At 33.7% G+C, this 26,036-nt stretch overlaps 5 protein-coding genes across 12 annotated transcripts; 3 read left to right on the forward strand and 2 right to left on the reverse strand.

The window, feature by feature from the left end:
* Window positions 1-5: 5 nt before the first annotated feature.
* Window positions 6-4,190, forward strand: LOC8264549 (piriformospora indica-insensitive protein 2-like). Of its 5 annotated transcripts, none has more exons than XM_048371228.1 (3): window positions 6-100; window positions 2,368-2,625; window positions 2,951-4,190. In XM_048371228.1, exons 2-3 carry the CDS (start codon window positions 2,395-2,397, stop codon window positions 4,184-4,186), a joined length of 1,467 nt encoding a protein of 488 aa, XP_048227185.1. In that variant the 5' UTR covers window positions 6-100; window positions 2,368-2,394; the 3' UTR covers window positions 4,187-4,190. The 5 variants fall into 5 exon arrangements, with proteins under 5 accessions (XP_048227185.1, XP_048227187.1, XP_048227191.1 ...); XM_048371230.1 differs by having other exon boundaries at window positions 2,373-2,625; XM_048371234.1 differs by lacking the exon at window positions 6-100 and having other exon boundaries at window positions 1,714-2,625; window positions 2,951-3,722; window positions 3,867-4,190.
* A 470-nt stretch (window positions 4,191-4,660) lies between these two features.
* Window positions 4,661-5,723, forward strand: LOC107262510 (mavicyanin-like). Its single transcript, XM_015728609.2, has 2 exons — window positions 4,661-4,926; window positions 5,267-5,723. Exons 1-2 carry the CDS (start codon window positions 4,734-4,736, stop codon window positions 5,602-5,604), a joined length of 531 nt encoding a protein of 176 aa, XP_015584095.1. The 5' UTR covers window positions 4,661-4,733; the 3' UTR covers window positions 5,605-5,723.
* Window positions 5,724-7,770: 2,047 nt separating this feature from the next.
* LOC8264550 (kinesin-like protein KIN-8A) lies at window positions 7,771-12,421 on the forward strand. Of its 2 annotated transcripts, none has more exons than XM_002511950.4 (7): window positions 7,771-9,028; window positions 9,559-9,832; window positions 10,124-10,174; window positions 10,288-10,380; window positions 10,480-10,845; window positions 11,004-11,678; window positions 11,880-12,421. In XM_002511950.4, exons 1-7 carry the CDS (start codon window positions 8,172-8,174, stop codon window positions 11,970-11,972), a joined length of 2,409 nt encoding a protein of 802 aa, XP_002511996.3. In that variant the 5' UTR covers window positions 7,771-8,171; the 3' UTR covers window positions 11,973-12,421. The 2 variants fall into 2 exon arrangements, with proteins under 2 accessions (XP_002511996.3, XP_015584597.2); XM_015729111.3 differs by having other exon boundaries at window positions 11,946-12,421.
* A 5,209-nt stretch (window positions 12,422-17,630) lies between these two features.
* LOC8264551 (protein MIZU-KUSSEI 1) lies at window positions 17,631-19,656 on the reverse strand. The gene has a single exon (XM_002511951.4). The coding sequence runs from the start codon at window positions 18,755-18,757 to the stop codon at window positions 17,987-17,989; it is 771 nt and encodes a 256-aa protein (XP_002511997.1). The 5' UTR covers window positions 18,758-19,656; the 3' UTR covers window positions 17,631-17,986.
* Window positions 19,657-19,804: 148 nt separating this feature from the next.
* Window positions 19,805-24,528, reverse strand: LOC8264552 (protein Dr1 homolog). 3 transcript variants are annotated; one of them, XM_048375479.1, is made up of 6 exons: window positions 24,236-24,528; window positions 24,037-24,110; window positions 23,099-23,188; window positions 21,185-21,255; window positions 20,435-20,503; window positions 19,805-20,155 (listed from the first exon to the last, which is right to left on the reverse strand). In XM_048375479.1, exons 2-6 carry the CDS (start codon window positions 24,089-24,091, stop codon window positions 19,994-19,996), a joined length of 447 nt encoding a protein of 148 aa, XP_048231436.1. In that variant the 5' UTR covers window positions 24,092-24,110; window positions 24,236-24,528; the 3' UTR covers window positions 19,805-19,993. The 3 variants fall into 3 exon arrangements, with proteins under 3 accessions (XP_048231436.1, XP_015584487.1, XP_002511998.1); XM_015729001.3 differs by having other exon boundaries at window positions 21,185-21,279; window positions 24,236-24,515; XM_002511952.4 differs by having other exon boundaries at window positions 19,805-20,152; window positions 21,185-21,279; window positions 24,236-24,507.
* Between the last annotated feature and the right edge of the window lie 1,508 nt (window positions 24,529-26,036).

The following is a 26,036-nucleotide window of genomic DNA, read 5'->3' on the forward strand; positions in this document are numbered from 1 at the left end:
ACAACAATAAAGGCTTTAAATGGCTGCTTCTCTTCTCTCTATCTCATCTCCAAGCGTACAAATAAAATGAAAAAGTGGCTCTGGAGTTGAGGTGCATCATGTGAGTATAATCTTCATCTGTATATAATAATATCTGTGGGCAGTAGTAGCAGCAGCTAGGCTGCGGTGCAGTACTCCTACTCCTACTCCACTGTGTTTGTTTAGTCCATCATTAAACACCTTTCTTCAAACTATAAACCCTCTCACTCCTTCCGGTTAGTCTCCACCTTTCGCACTTCCTGGTTCCTTTTTTACTTTTGCATCTATTCCACATTTTAATGAATATATATTATCCATTTTCTGTACTTATATATTAAACCGTCACTAGAAAAATAATTATTAGCTGGTAGTATGATTATTTTATTTATTATTTAAAAGTTCTATTTTATTTATTATTTAAAAATTCTATTTTATATCTATATTAATACTTTAAAAATTCTATATTTATTATATAATAAGATAAATATGCACCAAAAGTATATATATTTATTTATTTTTATATTAATAAATTCTTATATGTAATATTTTTTAATAACTTAAATTATTAGAATTCTTACTATTTATTTATTATTATTTTCTGATATGATACATATTTAATTATATAAAAATTTTCTTTGTATTCACTATATTGTACCAGTTTATTTTTAATATTATTATTTATATTTCAAATTTGATATTCTTATACTCTTAATATCTTAATATTTATATTATATTATTTATTTATATATATATGAATATAATATATTTTTATTATAAAAGTAATAAAATTTATTATTAACATGTAGTAACTATAATAATTGTTCTTTTAATATATAATAGTTTTATATTTAAATAAGTTATAAATTTTTGTTATATTACTACATTTAATTTTTTATAAAAAATTATAATTAATATTTGTATAAATATACTATATTTTTTTATTAAAAAAACAGCATGACATGGCTTTATAAAATTCTATAAGATAGAGTCTCGTGAAAAAACTTAATATTATTTATAAACATATTATGAATTTCACATTTTGATATATATAAAGAAAATCCTAAAATGGAAAACAAATGAAGGGACAATTTCCAAGCACTGCAAACTACAAGAACAAGATGAAGAAAAGCATTGCAAGAATCTGGTGAGAGTCTGAGGAAGCAAGTGTAAAATAGTAGTACCAATTAATCAGCCGCTGCTACTGAAGATTTCAGAGACAATTAATCCATACGTACATATGATTGAGAATCCTTCCAAAATCTCATTATTAAGCTTGGCTGCAGTTTTTAGAGTAGCAGCCGCATAGCTAGTTGTTCTTACAGTAGGATATACATTGAGGTTTTAATTGTTTTATGGAAACTACATGATTTTTTAGATTGCTTTCTAAGACAGAAGTATTCCAGAAAATATATTTTTAATGTATATTACATGGAAGAACTTGTTTTTAAGGATATATGCATTAAAATAAACTACAATTCTTGCATGTATATACCATAATGAATGTACGTTATTTCATAATTATTAAATGATTGTTTTAAATTTAAAAACGTATAAGATAAAATGGTAATAGTCTTTTACAGGTTAATTAAGTTTTTAAATTCGAAAATTAAATATAAAGTTACGTTAAAATTCAGTACTGTACGCTTTAGATTATATATATATATATATATATATATTCCAGGAAATAACAAAAACGGCTAAACCACCTCCAAGGCTTCCAAAACATGGCCCTGTCATCTACAGTTATGCAAGTCTTGGAACTAAAAATAAAAGAGAATTTCAGAAAATCGATAGCAGGACTGTATAGGATATATTTTAGTTAACCACATTTAAAATCCTTGCCTTTTAAACTAATTTTCTCAGCTCTGGCAGCAGTTTGATCTTTTTATTGTTTACTGCTACTATTATTATTATCATTATTACCTTTTTCAATTGCCTCGAGAAGTGCTTAGTGTTTATACTACTTTGTTCTTTGTAAGGCCTGCACAATGCTAGTTAGCTATATATATATATATATATAGCTTCCTATCTCTATCTACTTTTGCTTTTCCTGTTTTGTTGAGCAGACATTAATTAATGAACATATAGGGGAGAGACTGAAATATGGTTTGCTTTTAAGGAAGAGCTTTCATGTTTTCTCCCAATCCATGCAACTTTCTTTTTCTCTATATTGTTTGCTTCTTTAAGGAAACTAAACTACCCTTTGTAATTTCTTTCTTCTCCTTTACTGTTTCTTGCTTCCAGCAGTACTGCTCTCGGTAATATGTACTTATAATATATCTCCACCTATATAGAATTTTATCAAATCTTATCTGTCCTTAATTAAATGTTTTTCAACTTTCTCTAAAGCTTAGCTTGGGCTGCATTAGATTGGCCATGAAGGGTTCAAGAACCAAAACTTGTGTTCATGTTGATCTTCTGCTGTGTGTTCTTCTATTTGCTGCTGGGCGGTTGATGGTGTGTAGAGGGCAAATTACAGACTCGTCAATATCGCCAATGGAGAAGGAAGAACAAGAAATGCTTTATTCTGCAATTCAGGGTTTTGTTGGAGAGTCTTGGAATGGTTCAGATCTCTATCCAGACCCTTGTGGATGGACTCCAGTACAGGTGCAATCTCACTACTTCTGGAAAACAGTTTAACAACCAATAACATTTCTATATTCTGTTTCAGTTCAGAGGACTGCAACCTACAATAGTCTTGATTGTTAAATTCATGAATACAATGTAAAGAAATGGCCATATTTTGTTCTTCTCTTAGATTTTATAACATGAATTTAATCTAATTAGCAGCTAGCTAATTGCTTTTTTAATGAGCTCTCTAAGAACAAGAAAATAATTCTAAAAGAAATTAAAATTCTCATAATTTTAATCTGTTTTATTGTTTATGCTGTATATACTAATATACTTCGATTTGGACAATAATAATGCACAGGGAGTTTCTTGTGATCTATACGACGGCTTATGGTATATTAGCAGTATCAACATTGGACCAGTAATGGATAACTCTTTGAAATGTGCTCGTAATGCAAAATTCACACATCATTTATTCAAGCTCAAGCACCTCAAATCTCTTTCATTCTTCAATTGCTTCTTTTCACGTACTCATAATCCTACAAGAATCCCCACATCAGACTGGGATAAACTCTCCAACTCCTTACAATCTTTAGAGTTCAGATCAAATCCTGGCCTTATTGGAACTATTCCATTGTCTATAGGCCACCTCAAACAACTACAATCACTTGTGTTAGTAGAAAATGGACTGACAGGCAAGTTACCGATGGAGTTGGGCAGTTTAATCAATCTGAAGAGGCTTGTGCTTGCTAGAAACCAGTTTAGTGACCGGATTCCGGAAAGTTTCGGAGCGTTGTCTGAGCTTTTAATCTTTGATTCGAGTATGAATTTGCTATCTGGTTCTTTGCCATTGACTATTGGAGGACTGACTTCATTATTAAAGCTCGACTTAGGTAACAACAAGTTAGAAGGGAAGATACCTGAGGAGATTGGAAGACTTAAAAATCTTATACTATTGGACTTGAGGGGTAATAATTTCTCAGGTGGGATGGTCCAGTCACTTCAAGAAATGGTTTCTTTGAAAGAGATGGTGATGTCAAACAATCCCAAGCTTGGTGATGATCTTATGGGAATTGAATGGAAAAAATTGCAGAATTTGGAAATCTTGGACCTTTCTGGTATTGGGTTAATAGGTACAATTCCTGACTCTATAACAGAAATAAAAAGACTAAGGTTTTTGGGACTTAATGACAACAATCTGTCAGGTAGTGTCTCTTCATGTATGGAAAAAATGCTTAATATTGGTGCATTATACCTTAATGGAAATAATTTTTCAGGGATTCTTGAATTCTCAGGAAGATTTTATGGAAGAATGGGGAGAAGATTTGGAGCTTGGAACAATCCAAATCTTTGTTACAAGGTGGAATCCGAATCATCATCAACAAGTCATTTTCCCTCTGGGGTAAAACCTTGTTTTCAAGAAACCAGCATTTCTCATGCAGTCTCAAATTCCAGAATAGGTGAAGGGAATCTGAATCAGAATTCCCTACTTGAAGCATCTTTGGGACATTTAAGTTTTTCACTTTGTGGGTTTTGGTGGGCTTTTGTAGTAGTACAAGGATTAATTTGTTTTCTTCTTTATAATATTTTCTTCTGATTTATTCTGGAGATAATGGAAATTTAAAAGAAAAAGAAACTGCTTGCTATATACAATTCCCAATCCAAACTGACATATCAGTCATAAATACACTCATTTTACATGATTAATACTAAACTCAATCTCTTAATAAAGATTTACAAAGAGTGATTAGCGACATAGTAAGATTAATTTGTTAAAATAATCAAATTTCCATATTAGGAACTTTTAGGAAAAAAGAAACATGCATTTTGAAAATAGCACAGCTCACAAGTGTCTTCCACAACATGTGAATGATAATGGTCGGTATGATGCTTTCACCTGAATTTTCTCAACAGTTCAGTTCAAAAAATAATGTTCCACAATTAATCCCAAGCTGTCTTTCAACAGAACAGTTATATATACACCAAGTCAAACCATTACCCTACCGTTACCTCCACGTCCTGCTCATGATCACCATCATTATCCTTTCAATCCCTCTATAAATTAATTCTCAGTTCTTCTAATCATCTTGTTTTTCTGTAAGCAATAATATTAAGCAAGCAAGCACACCAAAAGGCCAACGTTAATGGCATCTTTCTTAATGGGCTCATGCAAAGTCTTCTTGTTCTCGTTTATTTTCTATTCCATTCTGCTCCCCTTTGTCACTTCCACTCAGTTTCTTGTTGGTGGTGACAATGGCTGGACTCTCCCTAAGAAAGATGACCCAATGTTTAATGATTGGGCTTCCAGAAATAGGTTTAAAGTTAATGACACTGTTTGTGAGTACTTTTTTCTTTCTCTTTCCAATTTTTATATTCTTTAATTCCTTGCAATCTATTTTTCCCAGTTGATGAAATACTATTACTACTTACTTGTGTTTATAGTATCGTCATTTAGTTTACATGAAAACAAAAGTCTTAAGCACTACTGGGCATGATTTGAACATATTACCAGTCACTAATTTAAGTAATCATGTGTTCATCTTGTAATTTTTGCTTATTTCTCATACAGAAGTCACTTAATTTAATCACTTGTAATAAAAGAACTGAGCTTCTTCTTTGTTTATAGTAAGTAGAGCATGACTTGAAAAATGAGCATTCTTTGTGGTTATGAATACAGACTTCAAGTACGAGAAAGATTCAGTTATGGTAGTGACAGAGGAAGAGTACAAGAAATGCAGATCAGCACATCCCATATTCTTCTCCAACAATGGGGACACCGTGTTCATGTTTGATAGACCTGGTTTGTTCTATTTCATTAGTGGGGTTAATGGACACTGCGAGAGAGGGCAGAAGATGATCATCAAAGTGTTGGAAATAGAAAGCCCGCCACCTGATAACTCTGGAAATCAAACAGACAATTCCACAAAGAAAAATGGTGCCACTGAAATTGCATCCATTTCATCAACAATCACCATCCTTCTTAGCTTGTCTTTCCTTGGGTTGCTTCTTCTTTAATTATCATCTGTTCTTTGCAATAGTGATGATGCTTTTATTTTGTTATATTAATTCCTTTAATTTTATTTTCTTCATGTATGAAGCGTAATACAGAATATTGTTAGCTTGGTTTTCGTTAATGATTTTGACTAAAATGCTAGATTGAAGAATTTGGAGTTTCTAATGAATAGTCTCTTCAGGAACCTGCAGGGAATTAGTCTCTCATTGCGTGAACCTGTGAAGAATATAATTACAGAAATAGAGCTAATAATCATCATAAAATTGCAGTAACAAACATCAAAGTAAAGCAACCTCTATGGCTTCTTCATAACATATATAATTAAAATTGTCCCCATTAATTACCCTGTGGATGATATTCTTAAAATTATCTAGAGATCTCCTTGTGCTCATGAAAACTAGTACATTTTCTCCTCCACCACAAGAAAAAAGAAAAAGAAAAGGTGAGAGACAGAAGCCTATTTCATAAGCTGATATCACATACTGTGAAAATGACATAATTTCAATAAGAAATGCCTTTCCCTACGAAGTTCTTGAACTCAAAACTCATAATTTGACACCCTAATGTACTGTGAGAATTATTCCAAGTAAAAAAGAATCCAACATGGAAACCTCTCCTTTCCACATTTGTATGGGGTCTGGCCTCATAGGGTTTTTCTTTTTTATTATTAAAAAAAAAAAAAGATTTCAATTAGTTCATATAAAATTGATTAGAGTATTGTTGCAAGAAGCCCTCTAAACAATAATATAAAGCTAGATTGCAAGTTATAATGAATGGGTAGATATAAATTAGGCAAGGAATTGTCAAAGCTAAGGAATATATATGATGAAAGCACACTCCACTGCGAAAAAAGCAGGCATGAATTCTCATAATTAGGGTTCTCCATTGGCCTGCCTTAGAAGGCATTGTTTATACTTCTAACACTATAATTTTAATCATGCCCAACGTGGATAATTATATCCCACTCCCTCTATTTTTCCTTGTTTAATCCAAGTCAGGTGTTCCCTTTCATGGGTCTTTGATTATATAATTTTTCCTTTTTTATTTTCTTATATATAGTACTATATAATATTTATTTAAGCAATTAGAGAAGTGTAATTTTTTATTTATTATTTTCATTTATGGTGGAATATAATTATAGATGAAGCCTGTATTAATAAAATATAATATATATTATCTGATGTAACCCTAATATTAATATTTTAAAAATTAGAAAATCTTTTTTGTAGAAGTCTTTTTTTCTCAAGAAAATGAAATAAAAAAAAATAAAAAGGAGAAGGAGAATAAGAAGTCCTCCTCCATGGCAAAAGCAATAAATTGTCCTCATTGATTTATAGTGTTTGATATCAATAGCAAAAGCAGTAAATAAATTCTCCTCATTTTAATTAATTATGATTCTCATTTTTCCAATTGTATAAGCATAAGGTATTAATTAAGATGATCTCAACTTAATTATCCAGGGAACTACACATCTTAGTTTTATGCATACTTAATGACACCATCATTTCTTGTATTTTACTGAAAATTAGTAAGAACCAATAGAATATGTATGAAATTGAAGAAGTTAATGTCTTTTTTAATTAGCTAGATTAGTTTATAAAAAGAAAAAGTTACCAATTTAGTTAGTTACTTATTTTTACATGAGTTTAATTAACTTAATTTGGTTCTTCTTTTGAGGGAAAAAGTGACACAAATTTTATGTTCGATAGCATAAGAAAAAGAGAAAAAAAAACTAATGTATGTCATCATTCACCCCTTAATGGATACAACCCATTTTTATTTAAGTGAAAGTAAAGCAAAGATTGATCTTAGAAATCAAATCATCTCAGTTTTATTGGTTTGAATCAAATCAAACCCATTTCTTAATTAGTCATTAATAACCACTTGATGTGGAAAATCACCATCAAATCTAGGAATATTAACCCATCAATGGTGTAGAATACAAGTCTAAATACAGTATTTAGAGAAATCATGTAGCTGAACCCACTACAAACCTTTTTCCTTTGTTTCACTTTAGAAAAAGATTTTACTTTAATTATTCACATTATTATTATGAGAAATTTGCCAGCGGACCCCACAGCTTCCAAACGGTTAGGGCTGACACATTTTGGCCGTTACAAACAATAAATTTTGAATCCCTCAATTCAAAATAATTTACCCAGCAGCCCTCCATTTACTACTCTTTCCACTCCAATTTCTTTTCAAGATTTTTGGTTCTCTTCCCTCACAAATTAAATTCTAGAAGAGTGCAAGAAGCAAAAAGAGTACTCACACTTATACTTCACTTCAAAATCTGAACTTCCCGGCTTCACGACCAACCGTCCGATCTGCCTCCAAATCAATAGCTCAGATTTTCCCCTAAATTAAAAACTCACAAAGTTGAATCTTGATCTTCCCTTCCCTCTCTTTTCAATTTTCTTTCTACTTTTAGCTGCAGCCCAGGTTTATATTTCATCAATTCTTTCACTATCTGATAAAATTTTCAAACTTTCTTGAAATTTGAGCAGTTTCTTGAACTGGGCCAGTGAAAATCCATCCGGGTATGTTTGAATAGCGAGAAAATTATAGAATGCCAGTGTCAACCAGGTCCCAGAACAACAGCCATGAACAAAGTGGCACAGACCCAGATCAAAGAACCAGAAGTAGATCAGTTCAAGAAGATTCCCATAATAATGTTCCACTGAGAAATCCACATCATGGGTTGAAAGAAAAGATGAAGGCTTTAACTCTATTATATGAACAGCAAAAGAGAGCTTCTTTGGCTTATAGGAACCAATCTCCTAAACCTGAAGAGAAGCGATTCTTGACACACCCAAGTGCGGATCTTGTTAGTTCTTGCAACAAAAGAGAGAATGATTTTAAAGAAAGTAAAGAGAGTTCAGAGCAAGATAATGTAATGAGGGAGAATATAGTGCCGGCAGTCACTACATTGCCTAATGCAAAGCCTAATTCTATAGTCACAAGAACTTTTGTATTACCACAACCACCTAGTGATGATGCTAAGGAGAATTTTGTGATGGGTCCAGATCGTGTTATTGGGTTCTCTACAGGTTTAAGAAAGGCCAGTGTTTCAAATACGGTTGCAAGGAAGCTTTCAATGGGAAGTTCAGTGCCACAAGCAGAACCAAGAGGGTTTCTTGGGAACAAAAATTTGCAGGAAGTGGAAAAATTGGAGGCTGTTTCAGGGAAAAATGATGATGGTGGCAGTCGAATTTCGGTATTTGTGAGACTTAGGCCAATGTCCAAGAAGGAAAGAGAGGCGGGTATGCGATGCTGTGTGAGGATTGTGAATAGAAAAGATGTTTACTTGACCGAGTTTGCTCATGAGAATGATTATCTTAGGTTGAAGAGGCTTCGCGGACGGCATTTTACCTTTGATTCTTCGTTCCCCGATTCTACTTCTCAACAGGAAGTTTACTCTACCACGTGAGTGCTTAAAATTCATGGTTCGATTTTTATGTGTTTCAATTTACACTTGACATGGCTTTATGTACAGTTGCTTGAACACCCTTTGATGTTTATATTTTATATGTGTTTGTTTTGATTCACATTTGATGTCATTATGTTTAATTACTGACAAAAAAGTAAAGTGGTTTTGAAACAAAATGATCCTATGAGTCTAAGAGTTTAGCTGTTTTAGTTTGCAAGGAAAACAGAAAAAGCATGGAATGTGAACCTTAAGTTAATTCTCCTATGGACTTCTTGTTTATTAATGCAATTGGTGACTATATACTAAGATTATTTAATTCCATTTCTGCTCTATTCTGCGAGCAACAGAAATGGAGATCAAGTCTTAGTATAGGAAAATCTGTAGCTACATGCTGCTTTAAATTGCAATATAATGTTTGTGCCCACACATTTCACTGTCACCAAGTTAAAATTCCAGTCACTATGAAGTACCAATTTTAGCTAGATTGTTTAACCAAAAAGGGTGACCAATTGGACTGAATTTTCAGGACAGCAGAGCTTGTGGAAGCAGTTTTACAAGGGAGGAATGGGTCAGTATTCTGCTATGGTGCCACAGGTGCTGGGAAAACATATACAATGCTTGGGACAATGGAGAATCCTGGAGTGATGGTTTTGGCAATTAAGGATCTTTTTACCAAGATTAGACAGAGAAGTTGTGATGGCAACCATGTGGTTCATCTTTCTTATCTTGAGGTTTATAACGAAACTGTAAGAGATTTGCTCTCTCCTGGAAGACCGCTGGTGCTTAGAGAAGATAAGCAGGTCCGCCTCTACTTTATATTCATCACATTTCCTCAGTTTTCTGTTTCTGTTACTTTTGCTGGATCGACAACGTGACATGGTATCTTTGAAAATCATTCAATTGTGTACTATTTTCTTGCATAAAAGATGCTGCCGTAGACCTAAACGTGCCCTCTATAATTTATGGCATCCTAATTTTCCTTAATTCTGAACCTTTTAAGACATGGAAGATTATCTGAAGAACTACAAGTTCAATTTTGTTCGTTATAGATTTTGATATAACATGAATGACATCTTGTTGCAATGTAACAGGGAATTATAGCAGCAGGTCTTACTCAGTACAGAGCTTATTCTACAGATGAAGTAATTTCCAACTTCCATATATGACAACTTTAACGTTCAGTGGGTTTATTTTATTTTCTTTTGTGAAGTTTAGTAGTTATGTAATTGGGAAAGAATCATCTATGTGGTGGTAGGTAATGGCATTGCTTCAAAGAGGAAATCAAAATCGAACAACTGAACCTACTCGTGCCAATGAAACCTCTTCAAGATCACATGCTATTCTTCAGGTAATCATCATTCCTTTCTGCATCTTATGATTTCATGGAAAGGTTGTTGCTTCATAGTTTTTTATTTCAGTTGTTTAAATATTATTGTGCTGCTGTCAGGTTATTGTTGAATACCGTGTAAAGGATGCTTCCATGAATATCGTCAATAGAGTTGGGAAACTGTCACTCATTGATCTTGCTGGATCAGAGAGAGCCCTAGCAACTGATCAGAGAACACTTAGATCGCTTGAGGGTGCTAATATTAATCGGTCACTCCTTGCACTGAGCAGCTGCATCAATGCTCTTGTTGAGGGTAAAAGGCACATACCATACAGAAACTCAAAGCTGACTCAACTCCTCAAGGACTCATTAGGAGGAACTTGCAACACTATAATGATAGCAAATATCAGCCCAAGCAATCTCTCTTTCGGTGAAACTCAAAACACGCTGCATTGGGCTGATCGAGCCAAGGAGATCCGGACCAAGGTTACATTCATTTGGTTTTGTTGAACTCATTGTTGCAATATTCATCTTGAAGTTCTGTTGCACTTAATTTGATAATTTTTATAGTAGTTGTAGCATGATAATTGGCATTTTCTCTTCAACTTTTGTTAATTCTTTTTAACAGCCGTGTTCAATTGCAGGCATGCGAGGCAAATGCAGAAATTCAACAGCTTCCAGAATCTGAAGCTGATCAGGCCAAGTTATTACTTGAACTGCAAAAAGAGAATCGCGAATTGCGAGTACAGTTAGCTCGTCAGCAACAAAAGCTACTGACTCTCCAGGCACAATCCCTGGCTGCAAATGCCTCTCCAACCCCCTCATCGGTTTCTTCTCTCTTGACTCCTCCATCTAATGCCCAACCAAATGAAAAAAGGAAAACAAGACCTTCCTTTTTAGGTAGGAACTGTTTCACTCCAGAATCCAGGAGAAAGGTAGCAGATGAGACGGTTAGAGAGCTTCAACAAAATGTCAAGGCATTAGAGGCAGAGATTGAGAGAATGAAGAAAGATCATGCTTTCCAGTTAAAGCAGAAAGATGATCAAATTCGCGAGCTTTCTCGAAAGAGTGACAAACCATCAGGAGTTTCAGGAGCAAAGAGGGTAGTCACTAGGGCTAGCTTAAGACCAAAGGAATCAAACATTGGTGAACTGAAGAGTCCAAGCCATCGTTTTCGATCACCAATTCCAACTGCGAAGAAACGAAGCTTTTGGGACATAACAACAGCTAACAGCCCATCTGTGGCTACACTAAATGGAAGGAAAACTAGAAGTCATGTGATTGTAGAACCTGCAGCAGCTCCGTCCATGCTTCTTCAGGTATAGTGACTGACCTCTCATTATGTCCCCTATATCATAAAATAAAAATAAAATAGAAAAGAAAGACTATATACCAGTTCAAAGAGGTTTGAACATGCAACTATGCTAACAAGAAAAGACCGCAAAGCTATCCATGGACATGGGCAAGCACAAATATTTTATTTTTATGAATATGAGTTTCTTTTTCTGCAACTGATGCAGCTTGCATATCCATGTTTCTGGTTTGTGTTCCTTTTTGGACCACACATCGTCAATTGCATCATTCAGCCAGGTTTTGCTCGTCAAAGACCCTGATGATACTTTGAAGTAGCAATATAGCAAGACGAGGAAGCAATACAAAACGAAACCAAATAATTGGAAGGTGATTAAAAAAGAAAAAGCATGAAGATAACAGTGTTCATCAGGTGTGCTTTTTTATCTGTTCCTGAGACATCCTCTGCTCGAGCTGGCGGTTTGACATGGAAGAAACAATTATGCTTTGGCAAGTGGTGATGGTGGTTGATCATTGTTTTCCTGTACTAGTCTGTTGTGATCGACAAAGTCTTACAGAAGAAATTGTGCTAGTTATTACGTTCAACTTTTTTTTTTTTTTCTGAAATTGATTCCTCCCGTTCATCAAGTACATACTCCCAGAAATGAGTATTTATTCATCCTTTGTCCAACTCTTACTGTATGGAAAAGAAATCATTTATATTCCATGTCACCCTGAAGAATCAACATAAAAAATCAGTTGATTTAAGTTTCATGAGCTACAATTCATTTCTGTTTGGGAGCATCTATAAACAGTAGAATTGGCCAAATTTGTTATTTCAAGCTACTCCTTTCTTGCTCTCACTGCTGATATGTTCCATCTGTCGGGTAGTATTTCAGAAAGATAATATTCCAGAATGCCTAAGAAAGAATTTTATTTTATATACATGCATCCTCTATTTAGCTTGTAAAGAGCCAAATGGCGGCACTAGAGCCGCATGCTCAAGAATCAGGCCAAAAGTCTAATTATAATGGAAATCAATAGATTACTCCGAGATTGTTTGCCTGAACAATCAATCTGTCGAGTGATATTATAAAAAATTCTTTTCAGATTTTAAGCATGCCTCAGGTTTACCTTGTTTTTCAATTTTGGCTAAAACTATCATTTAAGAATTCTACACAAATGTTACTTTATTGCTGGTTTTGAAAATATCAAGAATTGTTTTTGACCCATAAGCACCTTTGGAAATATCAAGTAGCAGCTTTTTCCTCCTTTCAGTTATTTTAGGATATGAAAGACATTATATCAGACATATATGAAAAAGCCAGAAGCCATTTGTGATCCTGTCATCTGCAGAAAATCCTATTTTACTATAGAATAAGGGAAATGAAGCCCTCGAAAGTCATATATATCAGCTCTTTGATTTCCCTGTCCAACCTAACATCTCTTCATATTTTTCGAGAAGCTATTTTATAGTTCTCTTGTGACAGCAAAAAATTACATTATGGACACAAATTTAGGTGCAGTTTGGCATGGGAACTTTCATTACATCTTTCGGCGACGTGTCCAAACCAACTTGACCTAAATTTATAGAAAGGGAGAAGGGTTGGTCACAAATTCCCTTGTCACGTCAAATCCTAAATCTGATTGCAATAGCACTTCCCCACAAATCGCCATTTTAAGTATATACTGCATTACTTATATTAGAAGGAACGTTCTGGTTTTAGGAAGAGTTTTATTTTATTTTTAATCCTTTTAAGTGGGCATGTAACTACTTGCAGATACTGAATACTTTGTCGTATTTATTATTCTCCCCCAAGTGTCACTCAATACATAAAATTAAACTGTACAGAACAAAATAGAAAGTTGGAGAGTCACTTGGATGTTTTGGATCTAACCAGTGTACCACTGGACCAACACTACATTTTCTTGATAGTATTTTTATTTTTTGGAGAGTCACTTGGATGTTGACAGACGGCAAGTGAGCTATTACCCAAGAAGTGATTGGTACTGTTGCAGTACTCTTTCTCAACTTTTTCAACCTATTTCGAGTATGGTACTGAAATAGCTCGGCAGATGCACCTTTGGCGCTGCAAGGTTAGCTCGGCTGGACCACTTTGGCCCTAACTAGATTCATCTGATCAAGCTGATTTTTGTGCCCACATGATTAAACTCCAGCAATGTCTGTCCTGATATCTTAAGGACAAAGTTTTATCCATCATTATTAGGGACTGTATCTTACAAGCTTGATCTAAGTTTTTGACACCTTGCTTTGCAGGTTAAATATATAGTCCACATCACTGATAGAACATTCCACCTTCTCTTGTTCTCTTTAATTTCTAACCCTATTGATATATGTTGTCTGTTACCATCACAATCAAATTTTACATCTCCTAGTTAAGCTTTGCTACTGGCCAGTGATTCTTCATGACCAGTACTTAACTTTTGTCTCATGGCACCTTGGTGTTTGGTTAAAAGATCACTAGGAAAGGTGTACTTAAGAAAAATTTAGTATGACCACTTGTCATCTGCTTGCCACATAAAAATGTGAGTTCACAAAGATGGTGGCTCTGCATTTTCTTCGAAAATCGATGGAGAGTAACAATAAGTAATGCTATATTTAACCGGAGAATTAGGGTATGCAGACCACTTTTTACCCCATACTGAAGTAATATCTATCTTTACCATAGAATACTGGTAAAAGCAGCATGCTGTACCTCTGCAATATAATCTTTATTTGTTCTTGATGTGCATTCAGAACAGCCTTCCTTACCAGGCCAAGTACCTTTTTTTTTCCTTGCATAATCAATATAAAACATATAATGATACACTAAAAAGTTAGCTTGTGTAGATTCTTCAGTCCTTAATTTATACGAAATCTTTACTGCTTTTGATACTGTATGGTACCATTTAATAGTGATTGTGAAACTTTCTTTCCTACTCACTGGTATACTTCCCACTTTCTCTCAAACCAAACAAAATATAAATGCTGTTGCTTTTACCCTTTTCAAGGGCTGGTATGATATCTAAATTTGATCCATTTTTTTCCATCCCCATTAAATGCAAAGGTACCAATATTGTACAAAGTAGACATATCATATGCAGATTCAGACAATCTCACATGACAGTTGGAGTGTTACTTCACACAAGTAAATACACTATGTATAAGTAGATCTTCAAATTTTTCCCTCATACAAAAACATTAAATAATCATTTTAAGAGGTGTTTCTTTTTCTAATATATATATATATAACACGCTCACCGTGTGCATGTCGTCTGCATTATTTATCAATATACTTACACTGAGAATTTAATATGTAGATGGTGCTAAAGACCATTTTTGGTTCCATTGATTGCCTGCCATTTTAAGATCCCAAAATCCAACTCCACCCAGAATTCTATTTTCTTTTTCTTCTTTTCCTTTGAAGTGGGCATGGACCATGTTACACACTAGAGCGGCTATAAGCATAAACAAAAGAGGACATCCAATAGGTACAGAGACAAGAGAGGTGGCAATGTAGCGAGTAGGAGGGTCTATACACATGAGTTATAGAGTTTTAGAGAAAGTATTAATGGGAGAGGGGCAAGGCAACTTTAGGGCTTTTAGGCAAAGTTTGCATTCAGTGGAGTGGAGTAATTATGGTATAAAGCAATGTGGCCTTTGCTTTATGTATAGCAAACAACTTTTGAATCTTTTGAAGAATGATTGAGCAGATGATGCAAAATTAAAAACACAACCTCGATTTCTGCGCTTGTTGATTATCTTAACGGATTCTTTTTTTCTGTTTTTTTTTTTTTGGTCCTAGCTGTAATCCACACCATTATCTGTTTATATTGCCACTAACTCCCTTCCCTTTCTTTTCTTTTTTCTTTTCCTTTTTCCTTTTTCTTCCGAGCTGATGTAGCATTGTTCGGTTGCTCTCACAGGATACTATTATGGTAGATCTCACATGCTTCGGTGTGAGTTATATGAATTACTCTGCACTATTAATGCGCGTTTCACGGATAAAATCCGCCCCTCTATTGAAAAACATATAAATGAGATGGTAATTTAATTTAACTAAAATTTTGAATATTTTTCTAGTATATATAATCTAAAGTTAGTATAGTGTGTGTCGGATAGTACTCTTACGGATGACTAAATACTCTCTTAAGGATTTAAACGCAGTTGTATACTCAAGATTCAAACTCAAAGTCTTGGTTAAGTTAAAAAAGACTCTTATCATCTCATTTATGCACTCTTGGGTAGTTTTGAATTTAAATTTTAAGTACACAACAGTATTAAAAATTTTGAACGTGTCAAACCAGAATTAGACGAAGATATATAGCTCGGAGGCGTAGAACAAAAATTCGTTTATTCACATCAAGCTTTCGCGGGGCTCATTCAAGACTTACTCGAATTATTATTCAACAAAAAATAAAAGCTTTGACTTTGACCTATCGGGATAGAGATAAATAGAAAATGAATTTTTATCGTTTGTGGGTCACTCGGATAAATGCAGTAATTTGCAAAAATAAGATATCCTTTAGTTATAGTAGATTAATAAATAATCTGTACAAGAGAGAGTACTTCTTAATCATAAAATACTTGCACAAATAGCTATATTAAATAGGAATCGGTACACTTTAGATTACTATCTCATAAGAAATCCATTGCATCAATTGGATGTATTATTAAGCGGATAAGAAGTTTGAAGTCGGAATCTCCTATACTAAGGTGAAGTATCATATAAAACATTATTAGTTTGGATCTCACACATAAACCTGGCGGATAGAAAATTAGAACCTTAGAATTTCCTTTTAATATCCCACACTAAGGTTGTCCACTTGCTTTAGTCCTCTTTTCTTTTTCTGTTCAGAGATAGGAGAAGTGGATTAGCGATGACGATAAAGCCTTGAAACTAGGAGAAATGGATCCATCTGCAATAATCAGAGACTCTATAGCTTCATATTATAATTATCTAATCATCTAAATGAGGCATTTTAACCTTACTTAGGAAGTGAAGAGATTCAAAAGAGAAAACATAATTCGAATCTACCTAATATCTGAAGAGTCACACCATTAGGCTAAAGGCCTCAAGAAACCCTTTTCGAAGCTGACCATAATTCCCATGTGAAAGGGTTTATTTTTCTTTACTTTACCTTTTTTTTTTTTTCTCTTTTCTTCAATTTCATTCAAAAATTTAAGATCTTAATAGTGAAGCTTTGAGATTTAGCAGAAGAATCAAATGACATGGTAAGAAAAGGCAGTCAACAAATGACAAAGTTCTATTCAGCTGTCAGGAACTCTATATTTTGTGTGTATTTTTTAATTTATTTTCCTTTAGTTGTTTTTGCCCTTTATCCTTTGCTTTTGATGACTTCTATGATTAGGCTTTAATAAAAAAATAAAAATTCTTGGGATCAATCCACACAGAATTTTTGCACCCAAAAACAATCATTGGAACATATTACACTTTTGGACCAAATGCTGAAAATTTCATTATGAGATAGATATATGAACATGTATAATTGCCATAATATCCTAGCAGAGTAGGATGATTAAAAGAAGTTAAAGAAAAGATACTAGACTTATCATTGATGAACTCAATTTTTCCCCTCAAAGAGAAACAGAAAGAAAAATCAGTCCCTAATGACCAATTTTTCTTTCCCATCAAAAGTTAAAAGGAGAACTCATTTCATTTTAAATTTGGACTCATAGGTATTTGTTTGTTTGTTAATGGCTTATCTAAATGAAATCATCCATAAAGTTCAATCTATTGGACATACGAATGCAACATAAGCAGATTACAGACCATTTCTGATGCATAATTTTCAGGTGTGATTGAGAATAGACACATTCAGATAATTCCACCAAACAACTTGATAGATTTTGCAGTGCTCCTTGTTTAGTCCTGTTTTTCTTACTATTTTTCCATTCTTGAAGGAAAAAAACTCCACAAAGGAAAAAATTATTGTAGCATAGAAAAATAGAAAGATACTAAAACAAAATAGGAAGACATTCATAATTGCATTAGTCTCCTTGTCTCATCACTTAGTAAAGGATTAAAGAGAAAACTATACATATACACCTTCATGACCCCACCTATCCATCATGTTCTACTGTATTTGCCCCCTCCACCTAAATCTAACAAAATACAAGTAAAGCCCCCACTTTTTTTCCCCAATTTCTCAAAAGGAGAAAAAAGAAAAAGAAACAAACAGAAGTCCTGAAGAACTAGACATCCATTTTCATGATTGATTCTTCAAGAACTAAATAAGTATGACTAACTTACTATTCCAAAATCATTTAAAGAAAAAGAAAAATAATAAGGAATATGCAAGTAACCCAAAGACTTTAGACTCTAAGCAGATAGACACTAAGCTCAGGAGCTCCATTGCTGTCAGGATTCATCATATAGAAAGCCTCAGAATCTCTAGACCCAACAATTCTTTCAAATTTAGCTCTCATGTACATGATTTCACCATCAGTCCCAGGCTCAGTTGCAATCCCTGGCAAAACACCAGCGCCCATTGAAATAGGCTCCACAGCTTTCAACACCTTCCATTCTTTAGGCCCACACTCTCTCCTTGTTGCAAAACCACATTTCTTCCCGTTACAGTAAGTCCTCCACATTGGCTCTTCCAACAATCTAACTGCTTTCTTTTCTTGATCTTCTTTCTCTTTATCACACTCCAATGCAATTCTAACCAACCCAGATGCCATTTCTCTAACCAATCCGCTAATTGGTGTAGCAAGCTCTATGAGGAAAGCTGGAGGTGAATTGGGATCTCTTTGAAATGCAAAATGAACATGACCACGGCGATAGCCGAAAAGGGTGCCTACAACCCGAGGCCCGAGCCCGTGTGGTAGGCTAGACCGGTTCTTGCCAAAGGCTGCAAGAACAGACCGAAGTCTAGCAACTGCTACTGCCGGTAGCTTCTTCTTCGGGGTTAACAGAGCAGCATGGTTTCTTGCATTTTCTTTTTTGTCTTCCTCATTAGTAGTGTTTGAGGAGGACTTGTTAAAGGTTGGAACATCGTCATTTTCAGTTCCAATTTTTTTGGTCCAGTGGAAGTGTCTCTTGGAGGAAGTGGAGGAGTCTTGATGAGAGGTTCTAGTGGCCATGAGAGAGTAGTAGTGGGTTTTCAGTTTGAGAAAGAAAAAATAATGAGAAGGCTTCTCCTTATAGATGGTGGGTTGGTTGGAATGAAGGAAGGGGAGAAGGGAGATTCTTCATTCTTGCAGTTTTTTTTTTTTTTAACAATCTTTTATTGATTTGTGGGGCATCAGTGTTATTCTTTGTTTCTAGCCCTTGTTGTGGAGTAAGATCAAGAGAATCCTGACAAAAGAAACATAGGTTGTCCCACCAACTGATTTAGGAATGAGAGTGAGAGAGAGAGAGATTTGAATAATAAAGAAAAGGAATCAAAGGGGACAGTAAGTGTGTAATTTCACTTTCTTGTGGGGGCACAGAGAGAGAGAGAGAGAGAGAGGATTTGCTTGACTGACTCTTTTGACTTGAATACAAAAGCAGTAAAAGCTTGGCAAATTACAACCCACGAAAGAAAAAGGAAAACAAATACAACACCATTCAGTTCATGCTAGACAAGCTCACACAGAAGCCAGCACAATGTTTCTTCTCCCTTGTCTTCCCAGGGTTAAACGTGCTTCAGGCCTATGTTGGGTTCAAAACAGTAATTTGGTTGATGAGTCTACATTTCACCAACCTAGGAACTGGCACCTCATTTTCCTGTGGGACCCTTTAAATTTTGTCTCTCCCAGCTGCATTTTCTTTTTTTCTTTTTTTTTGGGTTAGAGTTTCATCAAAAATTGACACATCGCTAAACCGTTGGGTCCCACCCGTCCCAGTAGCACCGCACCGCAGCTTAAGAGCAGAGCAGTTACATTAACGACATAACGACAATGGTGGCGTTGCGAGCCTATACAGTGGGGTTACCGTTTTCCCCATCGGTGGTTCAGTACCGCACGGCATGAATTGTTGGAGAAGACAGATTTTCTTTGAAATGATGCCCCTGCCAGACTTGACAAAAGGATAAGATTGTTGGTTGATTGGTTAATTGCTCACATTTTCATTAATTCAAGTAACTAAGTTGTCGTTTATAGAACAGTCACTATACTGAATCACTATTATAGTTCTGAAACATAGACTAATTTTGGACGAACTTGCGCTAATTACATTGAGTTATAGACATCATGATCCATAAGTTGAAGTACAAATCGAAGTGTGCATATCCACATAGGCCAATGATTTTTGTACAATATATAAGAGATTAGATGCACAAAACGTGACGAGTCAAGGATGCTTGCCTATGATTTAATAAAATAAAAGACCTAAAAAGGTTAGCTCTCTAAACTTCCATCAGTTTCTGGTTGCTTAGGCGCAATAGCCCCTCCATTCATTCTTGCCCGTGCCTCGGCGAACATCCTTTGTTGCTCGGCAGCCGCTTCTTCCTCGGTCATCTCAGCTCCATTGCTCCACTTACCACCTTTTAACGAGTCCTGCTGGAAGGCATCCACAAGAATGTTGTCAGTTAATATATTTCAGGCTGCACTAACAAACTTATTTCTCAAACGATCTAGGGTTAACACGTAATAGGAAGTGCCAGAAAAAACTCTCTCTTATGCTTTTATGTCAGAGATTAAGCAAAAGGTTAAACCAGACGGATCAAGTGCCATTGCAGTTTTTTCATCATTTTGTTGTGTTAGTGAGATCTGATTCCAAAATCCTTTTCTGCTAAAGTCAAAAGCAAATCAGAACAGGAAATGGAAATGATGAATTACCATTGTCTCAAGCTTGTGTTGCTCATATGCAGCATAGACCTCCTCGATGTACTCTCCAAATCCAAGAACCTGATAAATCAAAGAGGAATCAGAATACATGAGAGAAAGAGAGAGAGAGAGAGAGAGAGAGAGAGATCACCCTAAACATGATAATAGCATAATGATTTCATCAAAACAATTTGTGCATTCCTAACATCAAGAATGCAAACTAATAATTGGTTGAGTCTTGAGATTACTGTATGGAAGTCAATGAAAATTGGTCATTAATTCCAGAAAACATTAATTTATTCCTTATAAAATTAAAAATTGAAGTCAAATGAATAGCTATTGCAGCCCTGCATTCTTTTATTATCCTCCTTATAATCAAAGGAGCTGCTACCCAAACATGACAAGGTGAAAATTAAACATAATAAAATTGAGTATTTCATATAAACTAATAGAGCGGCATCACTATGTAATTGCCAAAGACATGCAGTCTAACAATTTAAGGGCCAACAAAGGGGTTAGAGGATGCTAAGGGTTTGATAGATTTCAGGGAGTATAACATTCTTGACAACAAAAGATTTCTAAAGAAAGGATAAATTAACTGATCATGTGTAAAAATCACACCATAATATGCTGGCAGACTAGAACAGGAAGTTTTTACAATATAGATCAGTATGTGACAAAGTACAAGAACTTAGGCGTATGACATCAAACCCAGACAACAAAGAGGGAAGGGAAGAGGTAAAGAACAGATTAGTCACAAACCTCTAAGGCCTTGAGTACATGCTCAGGGGCAATCGTCCGCTTCTCCTCTCTACTGCATACTTCATTGGACTCTGATGATACAAGGTTTATAAACTCTGGAAAGGGATCATTTCTTTAGTTCAAGTAAAAGACAAACTGCGCATCTATGATATAACTTGTGACTGCTCAGTCTTCCTAGATATTCAAAAATCTAGACAGATATTCAAAATCAAGTGATTCAAAAGAAAAGAACAATATGAAGTAGAATTTTATTAAAGATTCACATTTACTGGTTATCATAAAATTATAGATATCCTAACAGTCAATGGAAACAATATTGAATAAAACAGAATAATGAAACTAAAGCACTTTCACAAAGTCCTGAAAGGGCTCTATCCAATGCATTCTAAATTTAGTTGTCTGCCGTATCATATGCCGATTGAGTGAGTTTCATACCCAATTCAGCAATTTGTGTGAGGAGAAAAAAATCAAACACATAATTAGTTGAAATGTATAAGCACTTGAATATACATTCTTCAAAAGAAATTATGGTGGTGCAAACCAATTAAAAGTGAATTGCAATTGGCATCCTACTTCTCTTTCCAATGTCAGCATCTATGTAGCTGAGCTTAGGCCTCATTCGAATTTAGGTCTTCTAAAAGAATCTAGGGGTTTTACATTCTGTGAATATGGTCAAGCTCCAATACTGGTTATGCAAATCAAACCCATGGAATTAAAAGATATTTTAGAATTAGAAAGAGGAACAAGTTTATGGAGTCACTCATCTAATAAAAATGAGGAATTTCACTGGATAAAGTATTTTGGACCCATAGATTGTTTCTCAAGTTTCTCAATGAAATGATGGATGCTAGAAGATCCATTATACATCCACTTGACGAAATCCATAAAAGAAAACCTATTGATCCTTAAAATTCATAATGTTCAAAGTTTAATCAGTTTCTTGACCAAAATAAGTTTTCTGTTTCATAAGAAGAAAGTAAAAGTTAGTTTTACATTACTGTGCTAATAACATACTGAAAAATTATCTCCAAAAACATACCATATAGAACAAACAACATAATATAATAGCTGACTAGTTTAAGTATATAATTATGGAACATTTTTGTGTTGTTAAATGTGCGTTCAGCTCCGGCCTGTAGGAGATTTAGTGCACTAGAGAGTTAATCAGCAATATAGGGAATTGAAACAAATAGCTGTAAGGAAATTTCCGAAGATATCAAATTTCCGGTATCCCTCTGCAGGGAAATAGGTTAATGGGAATGATGTTTGTTCCAATATATTTATAAATTATGACCCCGTCTGACTTGGGAGCCCTAAATCCCACCTCTCTGTCTCTTGGAGTGCACACGTGCACATGTGCATGTGTGCCCACCGCCCCCCGGATAAGGATTGCACTTCAAGCAGCTGGTCTTGGAAAATTTGGACTATCAAAAAGATTTAAATCTCATAAAGAAGCATAGAAGATAAGTATGAAGACAATATGCTTTGGTAATATTAAGCCAAAATAATATCTCTCTCAATTCCTCAAAGAAAAAACGTGCAGCAAACTAGAAGCTTATAAACCATTTCTCTCTCTACAAAGAAAAATATTGCAGAAACCTAGAGGCATATAAACCATATCACAACACTTATACATAAGACAGTTCCTAGATAAGAAGCTAATAATGTGGGACATGAAAAGTTACACCAATAACTTTGCCACTCAGCCAGCACTTTTTCACACTATCATCCACAAGAAGAAGAAAAAAGCGAAGATGAAAGAACCCATAAGGGGTATCAAGCAGATAACAAGTCAAAAGAATATTTCAAAGCCATACAAATCAACAGGAAGAAGATCATTACTGACATATATATAACAAATAATGCAAATAATTCGAGCTAGATAAAGGCTCAAAACAAAATAAAAATACTCACCTACACAACACTCTATCAGAAGATCTTGAGCATCTCTTGCAACACGAACATCTGGAGGTAACATCTCTTTAATAATTTTGGTCATAGTTGCTGAAACCAAAAATTAATAAGTAAAAGATGGATCAAATGAAAATATTAAAAGCATTATTCATTGCATTGTTTGGACATCAAACACAGTTCACAATTGAGCATTATCGCAAACCATCACCAACCAACAAAAAATATTTCCTCTGTCACATCCATGCATTTATGCTATAATTTGAGGAAACAAACAGTGACAACCACCTACAATAATCAAGAGCTAGATAAAAGCTTATGCATGTTTTTTCTTTTTTTTTTTTTTAGACATAAGTACATGATGAATTTCAGTTATACAATAGCAGCTAACATCACCAAAAGCAAAATAAGCTCCAAAATAATAACTTGAGTTAAGGCAAAAACTTGTGTTAGCATGCAGTAAAGTTAAAAAGCATTAAACAGTATACTCCCAAAGTGGTTGCTTAAAATTAGGGAAAAGAAATAGTATACGAAGAGTAAGAAATAATCGTCTAGCCAAGCAAGGTCGTGCACTGGTAGTTAGCAATAACACTTCACAGTTGCACAATCCATAAACATATGAGTGCAAAAACTTCCAAAGTTAATATATCAGATGTAGAAAATATCTTAAACCCAAAAGTAGCTGTAACATCATTCATAAAACAATTAAACTAACATAACCACAAAGCGGAATTCACAAAGGACGTTTACAATAACCTTATACAAAGTGACATAACAACTTTAACCATTATAATACAAAAGAAAAGAAAAACCATTAAGTTCAAGTTTGAAGCAAAAGAAAACCAATATACTGACAGAAAAGACAGAAATTATCCAAAAAAATCATAGGCAAATATATTTAATTAAAATAAAATCAAAACTAATGATTTTTATCCTTTTACCTTTAGGGAGCGAAGCATCCTCTTTGGATTTACCAACAATATCCGTAGGCTCCATCTTTACGATATTCAAAACCCTAATTAATTAAATAAAACCAAAGATTTAAGAAATTTCACAAATTATACATGTATCTAAGTCAAACCGAGCAAAAAATAACAGATCTAAAACACAATAAATGAAAACACGATAGATTTAACTCACCGAAACGAAACTTATGACAGAAAAGGGCAATATCGTCGAGAAAATATCTACGGCCGGAGAAACCGAAAACGAAATCGAGTAAAGCGATTCGCGATCCAAGATGCCTCGTGAGAGATCAAGCACGTAAGGAAGAGCGGGGACATGGTTGATAATATATGGATTTATCAGAGAGAGTGAAGGTCATGATTTGGTTTCTTTTCTCTTCTTCACGATAACAAAGCTAGGTGTTGCTCGTAGACGATTAGGGCTATTGCAATAGTCCCACACTCTCGATGAAGCACGCGCTTTGTTTGGTGCGTGAAAATATTGGTTAAGGGAAACAGTATTTGTAGGACTAGTAGAGAGGTCATTGGTGAGTGTGGGGCGCACGATAATCGTGGGGCGTGAATAATGTTTGGAATTTTGGGATATTTATATTTATTTATTGTTTGGTGATATTGATGATTCGTTTTGTTGTTATCAGATTACTTTTGTGATATTGATTCGTTTGTCGTTTCGTGTCTTTTTCAGGTAATCATAATAAGAACATATAAGGTGGGCCTGGGCCAGCAACTTAACCCATTTGGTATTTGCAGTTGGATATCACGTGACACGGAGGGGCTTAGGCTCAACGCAAATGGCCTAACGGCAATGGCCCCGTCGCTCTCTCCGGTTTCTCAGTATTTATAGAAAAAATACCAAAAATATCCACATTTTTTATTTTTTATCAAAATTACAGTATAATTTTTTTTTATTATGTTAAAATATCAAAAAGTATATTTTTTTGAAAATAAGGTTTTAGTCTTTTTAAATAATCAAAGAATAATTGAAAAACCAATATTATATTTTTTTAAATAATATCTTTAAAAAAAAAACTTTACACATTAAAAATAACATTTTTTTTGTTGATTTTAGATTATTTTTAAAAATCTTCTATATTTATATCTCATTTATTTTAAATAACGTGAGAGTGGAGTGGGAAGTGGGCATTCGGTAGTCCCTTTTATTTTTCATAATTTTATTACTATTACAAAATAATTATTATAATTTATTCTTTTATTTTCATAATTTTATTTCTACTAAAAAGTAGCTATTATTTAATAAACTCTTATAAAATACTAATAATTTTATCTCATGACATGTATTACTATCTGTGATATAAAAATATTAAATTAAAATTCATAATTATAAAATATATTAATAAACTCTTTCACATCATTAAATACTATAAAATCAAAAGTAGTACAGTAGTATTATAGAAAAACAAATAACACATTTTTTCTTTTCGTGAAAACTTTTCATCCCTAAAAACTTTTCTTTAACTATACTATTAGCAGCATTATATATTATTATTTAGATTATAAATATTTTTATTTGTAAAACTCAGATTTAAAATTTTATTTATAAATATTTGTATTAAAATCTAATTATATATATATATATATATATATATATATAATTGTGTGATAAAAATATAATTGGTAATGCCTTATATCAGATAATAATATTTTTTTAATTTATAAATTGATATTAAAAATATAATTCACATTTTAAGATTAATAGTAATTATTTAATTTTGATGGAAAATTTTGTTATTTAACTAAAAATGATTAACATATGCTATATTTTAGTATTAAAATCATTGTTTGACAATAATTTAAACACAAAAAAATGCTCAATATACATCTATATATTAGAAATGAATATATGTTAATGATTTTTTTATGTCAAAGCATTTTAAATAATAAATTTATTAATTTTATTAAGAAAATATTAAAAATTATTTGTCAAAAATATATTTAAACATTTAAAAATTATTACC

Source organism: Ricinus communis, chromosome 1 (genome assembly GCF_019578655.1).
Source record: "Ricinus communis isolate WT05 ecotype wild-type chromosome 1, ASM1957865v1, whole genome shotgun sequence".
NCBI lineage: Eukaryota > Viridiplantae > Streptophyta > Magnoliopsida > Malpighiales > Euphorbiaceae > Ricinus > Ricinus communis.